Raw genomic sequence first — 14,227 nt, 5'->3', positions numbered from 1 at the left:
CTTCCCTTTAGCACCATGTTGACAAACCAGAAGCTTCCCCAGCCCTCCCCTGGCAGCTGGGACCCCGGTGAGTCAGATGTTACTATGGGTCACAGAGTTTTTGTAACTTTATAGATTTTAAAAGGTCAGGCTCCTTGGTGGTAAAAGTTTTACAGACCAGTAAAAAATTTACAGCCGAAGATGGGAAACACAGCTGTGATGGAAAAGGTTGGAGCCAGAAGTCTGGAGGATCTCAGCTCCATCATGAGAAGCAGTGGGAGGTAAGCAGGTGGGGAGACTCCTCCTGTTCTGTGTTTTAGCCTGGAAAACAGGAGCGAGGACAGCGACCCTGGGGAGGTGGATGCACAGTAGCACCCACTGCGGGCTGTGAAGCTCTGGACAGGAGCTGCGCGGGCACAGCTCTCCTCCCCAGCGTGCTGGGAGCACTGGACAGAGGGACGGCCCAGGCCTGCGGGTCCTGCAGTCTTGGAGCTTTTCATTATCCGGGCTGGATGGCTGCCACGTGCGTGTGTCTGCCCCCACTCCCGGGGAGGAGCCTGGCCGTCTGCCGGCAGAGCTCAGGAATCAAATTAGCCAGGCCTCTGCTGTTCCTCGTCCCCACAGGCCAAGGCAAGTTCATCAAGACCTCGCACTAATTCTTATCTTGTTTAAAAGGGGCAAAAGTGACTCCACAGTTTTCATCTGAGGCAATTTACACCCCGCCACCGGCCACGGCTCCAACTCCCCCTGTCTGTTGTGCCATCAAATCCATTAATAGGAGATTTCTTCAGGGGAAACTTGATTGCTCCTCCATCAGACGGGCACACAGGCAATACATCTCCATCTGAGGCTGTGGCCTGCCCGGCTCCCTCTAATCCTGTTACCTAAGGAGCTAATTCCCTAATGCACGCGCCACGCAGAAGACATCCTCTTCCCTCCTAACCCAATTGGACTGCCTCAGAGGACTCGGGAGCTAATGTAGAAATGGAGGCTGGGGCCCCCGGGACGGCCACGGGGCTCTCGCACTGCCTTTTGATGTGATGGGTCCTCACATCAACACATGGCGGGCACCCTACTCCACAGGAGGGTGCTCATCCCTGGACTAGGATTCAGGCACCTTCTGCTGCTGCTCAGCCTCTGTCTCCTTTTCCTTCAGTTTCTCTTTCTTCTCTCTGTCCTCCTCCCTTGGCCTCCTGTCTTTCTTTTTCTCCTGCTTATCATTCCTTCTTGACTCATCTTCCTTTTCATCTTGCTCCTACTATTGTTGACTTCTCTCCCCTTCTTCTTCAGATCACCTCTAACTTCTTTTCTCTTCTGTTTTCCTCCTGTTGTGTGTGGGCTTCTTCCAGAACAAGGTCAGTTCCTAACACTTCTTCCCAGTTCCCTGTCTGCAAATGGCTCAGCTCCGTGGAGGGAGTGGGCCCCATGCCACACTGGCCTCAGCCTGGGGTGAGAGGGAGGAGAGGGCCTCAGGTATGTGCACACGGGTGCACAGGGGAGCATCTGGGAGTACGGCTAGGGGATGGGGGAGCAGTTGAATGTCTGTTCTTTAATCATGAAATTACTGTAATTAGAGCCCCAAGTAGGTGTGGCTGCTGAAGTCCCAAGACTGGTTTATGGCCATGTGAACAGATCCCATCAAAGAAATGGGAAGATGCTCTATGCAGGTTTCATAACACACAGGAACAAGACGAGAAACTCTGGTAGCAATCTGCAACAGCTTTCTGAGGGCCAGTGGTCATAAGTGGAGGTGGGCAGGAACCCGAGCCATTGCTGGGCTCAAGGATGCAGGAGGAATCCATGGTCCTCTGCCCAATTCAAGACCTCAGCTCCACGGCACAGGAAGCTGCCAGGTTCTTCTTTCTTGGCCTTGTTCTGCTGTGAAAGAGAGGGTCTGAGAACATCCAGTGTGGGAACATCTGTCTGTATACTTTGTCTACGTGTTGGGAGTCCCCCTGAATAACCCATTTTTTTTTCACCTGTACTCCCCCAAAAGATATTTTTGGGGCTGGTGTTTTTGAGTTTTCCGAGTCTTGCAGCAATGGAGCACATGACTGAAGAGAAGAGCAGCTCAAGCCCTGTGAGCTTGAGTGAATCTTCCAGAGTCAAATCTTGGCAAGTGGCCCTGTGAAAGGACTCCATCAAGGAAGGTAAAGTAGGCCGGGCATGGTGGTGCACGCTTGTAATCCCAGCATTCGGGAGGCAGAGACCAATGCAGTTGCAAAGGGCCTCGCTAAGTAGCTGAGGCGGTTTGAGGACAGCCTCAGCTACTTAGCGAGGCCCTTTGCAACTCAGTAAGACCCTGCTTCAAAAAAATAAAAATACTAAGAAATAGGACTGGGGGTGTAGCTCAGAGGTACAATGCCCCGGTACTGAAAAACAAAAACAAACCAGGAAGATATAATGCTCTGTGCAGATTTCATAATGCACATAAGTAATAAAAGCACCCAGCCCCAACCAAGGCAGTAGAATAACATAACTTTAGTACAGAAAATCCTTTTTTCCTATGGCATCCCAACCTTTTCTCTACTTACGTTCAATTGAAAAAGGAATTTAAAAGAATGAACATGCTTTGCTGTTGACGCTTGTCATGACTGATACAGGTATATCTTGCCTTCAACATAACTGAGCTTGAAAAATCCACACTTACCCACAGGGCAAACTAGGGTGGGTCTCCTCAAATAGAAATTCACAGCAGTTCTTTTCTCAGACAATTTTTTTGGTACAAAGTTGAGTATGTGAGGGATAGCTATTTACCTATCTAACTCGTAAAGAGAAACGAAACATCTTTCAAGTAAGTCATATTTATTTATTTATATTGGCACTAGGGGTTGAACCCGTGGACATTCGATCTCCAAGCTCCACTTCCAGCCCTTTTTATTTACTTATTTATTTATTTATTTATTTATTTATTTATTTTATTTTGAAATAGGGTATTTTTAAGTTGCTGAGGGTCTCACTAGGTTGGCAAGGCTGACCTTAAGCCTATGATCCTCCTAATTCAGCTTTCCAAGTGCAGGGATTACAGGTATGCACTACCATTCCTGGCAAGAAAGCCACATTTTAAAAGGGAGATACTGTGCCGGGCGTGGTGGCGCACACTTGTAATCCCAGCATTGGGGAGGCTGAGACAGGAGGATCGCAGTTCGCAGACAGCCTTAACTACTTAGTGAGGCCCTCTGCAACTCAGTGAGACCCTGTTTCAAATAAATAATAAAAAATAGGGCTAGGGGTATAGTTCAAAGTTAGAATGCCCCTGGGCTTTATCCCTAGCGCCACAAAAAAATAAAATAAGATAAAATAAAATAAAAAAGATACTGAAAATGCTTATGGAATTATATTAAACAAAATGGGGGGAGGGATACAAGATTATACATATTGTACATTTACTTAATTTTACATATATATTAGAAGGAAATCATAAAAGAAAATACACCAAAATATTAACAGTGGCTGTCTCTGAGCAGTAAATCTAGGGATGATTTTCATTGTTTTTCATAATTGTCTATAATAGTATGTTTTACTATTATATTTTCACTATTTATGTTTAGAACATCTAGTTAAATATGTAAATATAAACATGTATACTATGAAATGATATTTTTACTATATATATTTTGCTACTTAATTTGTTTGTTTTTTGTTGCTGGGGATTGAACCCAGGGGCATTCTACTTCTGAGCTGCACCCCCAGCCCTTTTTATTTTGGAACAGCCAGGCAAGGTTTATATAATGCATGCCTATAATTCCAGTACCTGAGAGGCTGAGACAAGAGTTCCACAGATTTGAGGCCAGCCTTAGCAATTTAGTGAGACCCTTTGCAACCTAGCAAGACTCTGTATCAAAATAAAAAAATAAAAAGGCCTGAGTGTGTAGCTTGGAGGTAGAATGCCCCTGGGTTCCATCTCCAAAAAAAGTAAAGAAGAAAGGAAGGAAGAAAGAGAAAAGGAAAGTGGGGGGAGAAAGAGGTGACCAGACATCAGGGTGTCTCTAAGTTGCTGAAGCTAGCTTCAATACTGCAGTCTTTCTGTCTCAGCCTCCCAAGTACTGGGATTATAGATGTGAGCCACCATGCAGCCTGTATTTTACTATTTAAACATCTGTAGTGACCCCCAGATGCCTTGCTCTGTGTGCAGAGATGCCTGCAAACAGGGGACCTGCTTGGCTAGGGGAAATATGTCACCCGGAGAGTAGCAAACAAGTGTCTCTCCTGTTTCTTCCTGAGCCATCCCAACTGGTCCAGCCCAGTGCCACCAAAACCTATTTGCCAAGGGACATAAGGGAAGCAGCAGCCTGGTGCATCCCATAGCTATCAGACTGCACCTCTCTCCATGGCTCCTGCAGCCCCTGTCCCCAAGTCACTTCTCCAGGGAAACATGGCCAAGCCACCTGGCTGAATGGGTGGTCTGAGCTCTGCAGTGTGACATCAGCTGGGGCGGGTTCCCCTTTGGTGGTTCCCTCCCCTCCCCTCCCACCCAGAAACCTGATCCAGCTGAAGGGCTGACTGCAGGAACACTTGGCATCTGCCCAGCTCTGGTGGCGGGAGTGCTAGCTGTAGCCTTGGAAGGTGCAGGCAGCTGCTGGGAGCAGGCTGGCTGGGACATGAGGCTGGCCGAGGGCGAGCAGGCTGGCCTTTGGTGGGACTCGCTCTGAGGGGCCATCGGAGGGCCTCCCTCATATGGAAGCTCGCCATGTTGCCGTGGTTTCAGTGGGTGCTGCTGGCCTGGCTACTCCCCACCCTTCTGGCTCAGGGGGAAGGTAAGGAGGCTGGGGGACACACGCAGGACTTGGCCAGCCATCTGTGGATCTGTGGCGGGGGAGGCCTGGGTCTCAGAGATTGAGGGAATGAGAGGTTGGAGCTGGCGGAGCAGCTACAGGAAGGTCAGCTCCCTTAATGTGTGTGAACCTGAGAGCATTTTGAAGCATCATGGTCAAGCTAGACAGGTAGGGAAGCTGAGCCCGGGTGAGAGCAGTGCTTACTAAGAGAGGAGAGGCGAGAAGTAGCCCGAGTATCAGAAACACACAGACAGGTGCCAGGAGAGGGCCTCCTCTCATCAAACCCTAAACTCATCAAGCAGCAGCTGCAAAATATCTTGGAGCTCATGTGACCCTGTTATAAATATGGTCCAGAGAAGGGGAGTTACTCTCTCAAGGTTGCACAGCTTGTTAGCAGGATAGTGCCCAGAACTAATCTTCTTGTTTCAACCTCCAAAGTACTGGGATTACAAGCATGCGGCACCACACCCGGCTCTAAATTTTTATTTTGAAAAAAGTTCTCACAAATTTGCTTGGGCAGACCTGAAGCCTTAGATCCTCCTGTCTCAGCCTGCCAAGTATTGGGATTATAGGTATGCGCCACTATGCCCGGCTTGGCAGGAATCTCTGTAGACAAATTGCTCCAGGGATGGGATTTCAGTCTGTGGGGGACTTGGGAATTTTGCAAGCTGAGGACACGTTCCTTTCAGTAGCATACAGATCAGGGCAAAAGAAGCGGAGGTCATCTCAGGGCACTGGTTTCCACTTCAAGCTGTTCTCCTTCCTAGCCATGCGGAGTGTGGCCCCCCAGGCCAGGAACTCCACTAGGCCCACTCTACTGAGGCTGTCAGACCACCTCCTGGCCAACTACAGGAAGAGTGTGCGGCCCGTGCGGGACTGGCGGAGGCCCACCACCATCTCCATTGATGTCATTGTCTACGCCATCCTCAGCGTGGTGAGTGTGGACCCCGCTCTACCTGCACACACAGGTTGGCCTTCTGGGGGTGGGAAAGGCCACCGCAGCTAAATCACCCCTTGGGCAGCACGGTGGGCATCAAGTACCTGTGTTCTAGCACCACAGCCAAGGATGGACTGTGATAGTAGCTGCCCCAACCATGACCCTGGGCCACCTGTGTGGCTCCTCCCCACCCCTATGGCTGGTGGTCACCTCCTGCGTGTGGTTGGACACACTGCATTATGGTAGCCACTTCCCTGTGTCAGCTGCATAGGGATGATAGTCTGATTCATATCTGTGTCTTCAGTGCCTCACACAGGTCCCTGGAACATGGCAGGTGTCACTAAATGGTGACAACAGATCAATTGCCAACCAACCAATAAATCAATTAATTCCTTCACCAATTAGCAGGGTGGGGCCACTGCTGAGGGGAGGAGGTCAGGCACTGTGTGGAGATATAAACAAGGAGGCAATCACAGAGAGGCAGGGGTGCTGTTGGGTTAGGGGAGGCAAGACTGACCTCACAGTCTCTGCTTCTACCACTGGCCCCCTCGATATGGGATGGAATCATTGCATTTGCAACATCTCTGGAAAGAAACACAGAAAACTGCTTGCTGTGGTGTTTCAGAAAAGATTTGAAATTAGGTGTGTAGGGGAGGGGAGTGATGATTTTTTCACTTCGTGTGGTTTTGTGCCTATTTCATACCAAGGTAGCCCTATAGCCTCTATTTATATAGCCCGCCTTGATATAAGTACACACACATGCGCGTGCGTGCACACACACACACACACACACACACACGTAGTGGATGGCTTTGTTAATCATTGAGGAATAGCCTCTCACTGAATGAAATGGAGTTGACATGGCAGCTGAGGAGGCCGGGAGGAAAGAGAGCTCCACTCCTGCTGTCCGTCCACCAGCATCTTGCTTTTATTGAGGGTTATAACCAAAACATTATAATAAATTATTAATCACAGGAAATAGCAAAGCAATCATGGGGTGAGTCAGGGAATACACCAAGGTAGTCACAGATGAATCAGGAAGGGAAAGGGTAAACAAGAAAGTTGTCAGAGTCCCCGGTTATTGGTCCCATTTGGTGCTTGGAAACTTGTCTGGTTTCAAACAGTTCCCACTTGTGTGGGCAGTTTGTGCCCCTCCCAAGCCGGATCAAGGTCAGATGACTACCAATGCTCCCAATATTTCCCCCCTTTTTGTCTTTGAAACAAGGCCAGTAGTATTTGTCAGCCTGGGAGAACTGTCCCTGTTTTTCATCTGACATGCATCAAATCTAATAATAAGGGTTTGACAATTTTGGATACATTAATGGTGATTGCCAATTGCTTTTTTATATTAACAATGCAAAGTCAAATTGGGTAGACAGAAAAGTGTTGAAACTAAGATCATCATAGATATCACTAATAAAGTCAGTCTTAAAGCACTTATGATATAAGCTTTAGAGTCCAGTTTTGTAGCCTGCTCCTGCGATGTGGCGCTCTTCAGGCTTCCGTCGTGCACCATCTTGTCAGCTCCTGGATGTGACTGCAGGGGGATGAGCTGTCCTCCTTAGGATCAGCTTGCTTGACTTTTCAGATTTTTTGTGAGCAGTCTAGCATTGTCTCTGGGGCTGTTGGCTCTGGGGCTGCTGGGTACAGGCGGCTGTGAGGAACTGGGGCTAGCTAAACTGACTGCTGTTTTGTCTAATACCCATTTATATAATTTTAACATTTGGAAGGCACAAATATAGTATTGCAGTTACATAAGAGTTAATTTTCACTTTAGAAGTGAAATTTAGATAACCATAGAAAACAGAGACAGTAGAAAATACAAGAAATTATCTTAATAAAACCTCACTGTAAACCTTTTGAATATTTTAAAAATATTATTGTCTTTATCACACATGCAGTATTCCTTTCATAAACTTTACCCCACACAAACTTTTTTTTGTGTGTGTGCATTGTAGTCATGTATCCTTTTTTTTTGGTACTAGGGCTGGAACCCAGGGGCATTCTACCTCTGAGCTACACCCCCAGCCCTATTTTTTATTCTTTATTTAGAACAGGATCTCACTGAGTTGCAAAGGGCCTCACTAAGTAGCTGAGGCTGTCTGTGAATCGTGATCCTCCGGTCTCAGCCTCCCAAATGCTAGGATTACAAGCGTGTACCACCACACTTGGCCCCACACAAATATTTTTTTATGTACTCAACTTTACCATACAAAATGTTTTCTTATTTTTAAAATATTCCCCTTTCCTTTTATCTTTTTTTTAACCAAAATTTCTCATACTTATGTACCTATTTATTTATTTATTTATACCTTTTATATATATATATATATATATATATATATATATATATATATATATATATCTCATTCCTAAATACTAGTTCCTTTCGGCCATAATTTCCTTTTTAACTTGACATTTTGAAATAATTTTGTACATTTTTTTAAGAAAATAAGAAACAAAATTATCTATTCAAATTTTACAGTGGCCTGGACTTTAAAGAGTTATAGTTTTTTCTTTTCAAATGTTTCATGTAGCAGTTTTAGGTCCCCTCCCTTTTTTTTTTAAACCTGGTTTTGTTAGTCCTATTGTTTTGTCTGAATTTTGCAGTCTACATGTGGAGTGTAGCTCCCAGGTGATGCCCAGTTCCATGTCCTGGATGACTTCTGTGACAAAGGTTGGTCCAATGTTTACTTTTAAGTCTGGTCTCTCCAAGAAGATTTGTGTCAGCACCTTTGAACAGTCTTGCGACATAGCCTTCAAGAGTCTCATGTTGCTGGGCGTGGTGGCACACGCTTGTAATCCCAGCATTTGGGAGACTGAGACAGGAGGATCACAGTTCGGTTCGTGGACAGCCTCAGCTACTTAGTGAGGCCCTTTGCAACTCAGTGAGACCCTGTTTTAAAATAAAGAATGAGCCAGGTGTGGTGGTGCGTGCTTGTAATCTCAGCATTTGGGAGGCTGAGACCAGAGGATCGCAGTTTGTGGACAGCCTCAGCTACTTAGTGAGGCCCTCTGCAACTCAGTGAGACCCGGTTTCAAAATAAAGAATAAAATATAGGGCAGGGGGTGTAGCTCGGAGGTCAAATGCCCCTGGGTTCCATCCCCAGACCCGCAAAAAAAAAAAAAAAAAAAAAAAAAAACAACCCAGCAACAACAACAACAAAATAAAGAATGAAAAACAGGGCTGGGGGTGTAGCTCAGAGGTAGAATGCCCCTGGGTTCCATCATCCCCAATACCACAGGAAAAAAAAAAAAGAGTCTCATGTCCAAGAAGGTCATCAACTTATGAAGGAGGATGTAGCCCACGGTGCAGGAAAGGAAAGACTTGAGGTCATAGGCCAGAGCCTCTCTAAACAGTGGGGGAGTTCTTAAACCCTTGAGGCAATTGAGTGGAAGTGTATACCCACTTTTGATTATAGCTTTTAGATCTTCTCATTTAAAGGCAAACATTTCTTGGTTCACAGGAGTCAGATAGGTACTGAAGAAAGCATCCTTTAAGTTCAAGATATGCATTAGGCAGAAGTGGCTGGGAGCAAGCTTAGAAGATGTACAGGCTAGGCACAGTGGGATATAGGATGACTGTGGCCTGATGGATAACCCACAAGTTCTGCACTGGTTGTAGTCCTGGATTTCTGGCTTTGACTGGCAAAAGAGTGTTTTACTGGGACTGGCATGATGTGATAATACCATGTTGTTTAAGTCTTTTTAAATGGAGCTGGATTTCTCCCAGGGCCTGTGGGGCTTGGGTACTGGTAGTCATTTAGGTGGATTGTCCTTGGCCCTTACAGGGGCCACCAGGCTGCAATCTCTGGGCCGACGAAGGTAGTGTCAGTCATCTCATGAAACCACTCCCATCAGGCTTTGAAGGACTTTTTAAAACTTGGTGATATTGGTGGTCTTGGTGCCCCCCTTTTGAAGTCCCTGGAGGAGGGCTTTTTGTAAGCCTCTGGCTTTGCTATGTTTCTGGGATCATTTGGGTCTCATTGGGAGTCTCTTGTAGGCAGCTATTCTTGAGCATAAACCTGGAGTTTTAGGACTTAGACTGGAGAACTTAGGACTTGTCACCTAGGACCTGTGGCTTTTGTCATTGTCATTATTGAACAGGACTCATCTGTAGCTCCATCAGATGTTGCTGACCAGCATAGTGCAGGAGGATGGCAGAGTTGGGATCCTATTTGCCAGACTGGATGACTGGTCGGATAAGCTAGGAGATGGTAATGGGTACCAATGGAGCTGGCAGCTGCTGTCATTTTGATAGTCAAGCTTCATCTGGTTGCTGCTTCCAATTTTTTTTTTTTTTTTGCAGTACTTGGAGTGGAACCCAGAGGCATTTTAACTGAAAGCTACACCTCAAGCCCTATTTTTTTATTTTATATATATATATTTTTGGTGGTACTGGGGTTCCTGGAAACCCTTCTACCTCTGGGCTACACTCCCAGACCTATGTTTTTTATATTTTTATTTGGAAACAGGGTCTCTTAAGCCAGCGAGGCTGGCTTTGAACCTGCGCGATCCTCCTGTCTCAGCCTCCCAAGCGTGGGGATTACAAGCGTGCGCCACCACACCCGGCTTATTCTTTATTTTGAAACAGGGTCTCACTGAGTTGCAAAAGGCCTCACTAAGTAGCTGAGGCTGTCCGTGAACCTGTATCCTCCTGTATCAGCCTCCCAGATGCTGGGATTACAAGCGTGTGCCACCATGCCCGGCTTGCCTCCACTTTTTTGATTGACTGCTAGAATCCTCCCTTTTAGTGACTAAGATCTGGGAGATAGGACCTCACCGTAATGGGGAGTTCTAAACCAATTAGAGCCAATTGTCAATGGAAATGGTCTGAACATTTTGGTCCCTAATGTATTGGGTGATGCCATAATCTAATGATTTTTTTTTCCAGTAACAGGGGCATTCTACCTCCAAGATACACCCCCAGCTCTACTTTTTATTCTTTTTTTTGTGTGTGTGTGGTACTGGGGGTGGAGCCCAGGGCTTTCTACCTCCAGGCTACACTCCCAGACCTATTTTATATTTTATTTGGAAACAGGGTCTCACTAAGTTACTGAGAGCCTCACCAAGTAGCTGAGGCTGGCTTCGAACCTGAGCCATTCCCCTGTCTCAACCTCCTAAGCGCGGGGATTACAAGCGTGCACCACCACACCCGGCTCTTATTCTTTATTTTTGAAACAGAGTGTCATTAAGTTGCAGAGGCCTCACTAAGTAGCTGAGACTGGCTGTGAACCCGCCATCTTCTTGTCTCAGCCTCCCAAGTACTAGGATTACAGGCACATGCCACCATGCTTGGCTCTACTGAGGATTTTTTTTTTTTTTTTGTCAACCAGTTTTCTCTAAAAATTGAGTATTTTATCTTGCACAGTGTGTGCAATCTTTCTGGGGCTAGTTTGGATCTATTCTCATCTGTATAAGCCCTTTCTAAAGTCTTTGATCATGAAGCCTAAGGGAATAGGTTTGCTCTGTTTCCCTCTCACTTTTATCTAGAGGGTCAGGTCTAGAGTCACAACTCCTGAAACAATAATAGACAATTAGATAACAGATAACACCAACCACCTTCCCTGCACAGGTTTTTAAGCTGTTTCTTGGCATAGGCAGACTAATACACAGCCTCACTGTGGATAGACCAAGGACTTTTTTTAGGGTCCTTGTTGGATTGCCCGTTAGCTGTTACAAGGTGGCCCTAAGTTTGTATCTATAAATATCTCTTTTTTTTTTTTTTTTTTTTTTGCGGGTCTGGGGATGGAACCCAGAGGCATTTGACCTCCGAGCTACACCCCCTGCCCAATTTTTTATTCTTTATTTTGAAACAGGGTCTCACTAAGTTGCGGAGGGCCTCACTAAATAGCTGAGGCTGTCTGCGAACAGCAATCCTCCGGTCTCAGCCTCCCAAATGCTGGGATTACAAGCGTGCGCCACCACGCCCGGCTATAAATATCTCTTTTTATCCACTGGGATTTCTTATATTTAAAACAATCTTTATAAAAATATTTTAATTGGACAAATTATCTTTTTTTTTTTTTTTTTGCCCCGGGAGGCGCCTTCTCTGTGCCACGGTGGCCACTGCACACAAACAAGCAGCTGGAAGCTTGGTTCACATTTTTTAAGAACATGGCACAGTTTACATTACACAAGGCTCCGCCGATGAGAACATGCTGAGGATTCAGTCACTTCACTTTTCTTTTCACATAGGATCTAGAAAGGACTTTATTACATACAGGAGAAACTGCAAAAAGGTCTGTATAGAACAATCTCTTTATAATACTGAAAGCTACCACTACAGTTCCAGTGTACATATTCCTTGGATTTTTTTTTTTATTTGTTGTCTTTAAAAAAACAAACACTGCACGACATCTGGTGTTCACAAAATCTGAAGCTCACAACTAAACCTTCAGTTTACTACTAAAATAGGTCTCTCTGCTTATTAGAAACAATGGTCTGTAGTTCACTTTTTTTTCTTTTTTGCAAAAACAGGATAACAACGTCAGATAGCACTTTAATATACTAGAAGACCAAATGGAACTAATTTTTATTTCATGCATGTATTTTACAGTCCAGTAGACAAGATATATTGTATTTCTCTGCTGGTAAAGTCATATTGTCTTCAAATATGTAGACAAGAGGCTTAATGTACTTAAAAGTATTATGAAGAGACATTAAGATTGATGCAAACTCAAAAACACACGCACACACGACTTCTCCTGTGCCACCGTTCGCCCTCTGGAATTCTCGATGGCTCCAGTATTTAGTTTTAATACCCTCTTTTTGCTGAGCGTGGTGGCGCACGCTTGTAATCCCCGCGCTTGGGAGGCAGAGACAGGAGGATCGCGCAGGTTCAAAGCCAGCCGCGTGCGCTGGCTTAGGAGACCCTGTCTCCAAATAAAAATATAAAAATAGGTCTGGGAGTGTAGCCCGGAGGTAGAAGGGCTTCCAGGAACCCCAGTACCACCAAAAAATAAAAAATAAAAATAAAAATAAAAATAAAAAAATAAATAATAATACCCTCCTTTTCCCTGTCTAAGAAAATAGTAAATATGAGGCAAATTATTCTTCAAATATTACCTGGATCTAAAAAATCCCTTTCCAGACTGGTGGCGACTTTGGCAGTTAAAGAGATGTGAGAGGCTCACCAAAACTCTTAGGTTTCTTGGCCCACGCTGGAGGTCATTTGTAGCGGATGGTTTTGATGTTGATTGATTGATAAGTGGTGCTCTCTCACATGAACCACAATGAAGTCAACATGGCAGCTGAATAGTCCAGGGAGGAGAGAGAGAGATCTCCACTCCTGCTGTCCGTCCACCAGCATCTTGCTTTAATTGAGGGTTATAACCAAAACATTACAATAAAATATTAATCACAGAAAATAGCAAAGCAATCAGGGGGTGAGTCAGGAAATAGCACCAAAGTAGTCACAGATGAATCATAAAGGGAAAGGGTAAACAAGGATGCTGTCAGGGTCTTTGCTCATCGGTCAGGGTCCCTGGTTATCAGTCCCATTTTGTCCCTGGAAACTTGTCTGTTTGCAAACAGTTCCCACTCAAGCTGGAACAAGGTGACCTCAAAGCGGCAGATGACTAACAATGCTCCCAACATATATATCTGTAGGTGTGTGTATGTATATATAATATATCCTTTATATATATAATTGAAGATATATATACATTCTATTATATTCTATGACATTATATAGTATATGTAACATAATAATAGAAGGTATATGAACTTTATATATATTTTATAGAAAGTAAATGAACTTTACATATATTATTATATATATAATCTTTGAATTATAAAGTCATCCTCTTTTCTTCTAATTGTGTCCTAGTAAAGCTCCAACTGCTTTTCCTGGCTGGCCAGGCAGCTCCTACTTGTCCCTCAGCTCCTTTTCTTCAATCATCCTCCCTGGGGAAATATGGGCACAGTAAAGCAGCTCTTTTCTGGGGTGGTGTGTGCAGGGCACCTGTCTGAGTTCCTTTTCCTTTCCCAGGATGAGAAGAATCAAGTACTGACCACCTACATCTGGTACCGACAGGTGAGCAGAGAGCAAACCTCGCCCACCCCCACTTCCTGCAACCAGGACTTCTTTATCTGAAGGGGTTGGGGATTCTGCAGCCTTGGTGAGGAAAGGTGGGGAAAGAGGTTTTGAACATGAGATCCAGGAGTCTGGAATCTTTCTGTCTCAGGACAGGGAGCAGAAGGAAGCCTGAAGGTGGTGGAGAAGTCCCACACACCCTTCTGGTTTCTGATGTTCTTCACAGCATCTCAGACAAGCAACTTGTCCAACTTGTCCATGGTTGAAAGACCATGGCCAGAGCCCAGAAAGTCACAAGGCAGCCACTTCACTTTCAAGTGGCTCTAATTGCTAGAAAGTTCTTCCTTCTATTAAGTGAAATTGGACAAAAATCAAATTGGAGTCTGAAGCAGGATGGTTTCATCCATTTAGACCTCATAGCCTTGGCCATGTCCCCAAGCTTCTGATGGGCACTGGTGTGCAGACATCTCTGAGGCCCTGGATCTAAGCTGTTGGTGC

The 14,227-nt window shown here is 45.3% G+C and overlaps 2 protein-coding genes across 2 annotated transcripts in view; both read left to right on the top strand.

Annotated features, from left to right (window-relative positions):
- The window catches only part of HTR3B (5-hydroxytryptamine receptor 3B), a gene marked incomplete at both ends in the record, with an annotated part of 57,836 nt that extends 57,201 nt beyond the window's left edge, over positions 1-635 (top strand). Inside the window, one exon of the mRNA XM_080719930.1 lies at positions 300-635. Within this exon, the coding sequence (XP_080576056.1) occupies positions 300-635 (336 nt within the window). The remainder of the gene's footprint in view (positions 1-299) is intronic.
- A 4,034-nt stretch (positions 636-4,669) lies between these two features.
- LOC308279752 (5-hydroxytryptamine receptor 3A-like) lies at positions 4,670-13,789 on the top strand (the record flags this gene model as incomplete). The annotated part of the gene is made up of 3 exons (XM_080719914.1): positions 4,670-4,736; positions 5,522-5,688; positions 13,685-13,789. The coding sequence occupies 3 exons, from the start codon at positions 4,670-4,672 to the stop codon at positions 13,787-13,789; spliced, it is 339 nt and encodes a 112-aa protein (XP_080576040.1).
- Positions 13,790-14,227: the final 438 nt, after the last annotated feature.

This window comes from Muscardinus avellanarius (assembly GCF_963383645.1).
Source record: "Muscardinus avellanarius genome assembly, chromosome: 1".
NCBI lineage: Eukaryota > Metazoa > Chordata > Mammalia > Rodentia > Gliridae > Muscardinus > Muscardinus avellanarius.
This window is presented reverse-complemented; position numbering and strand designations above follow the sequence as displayed.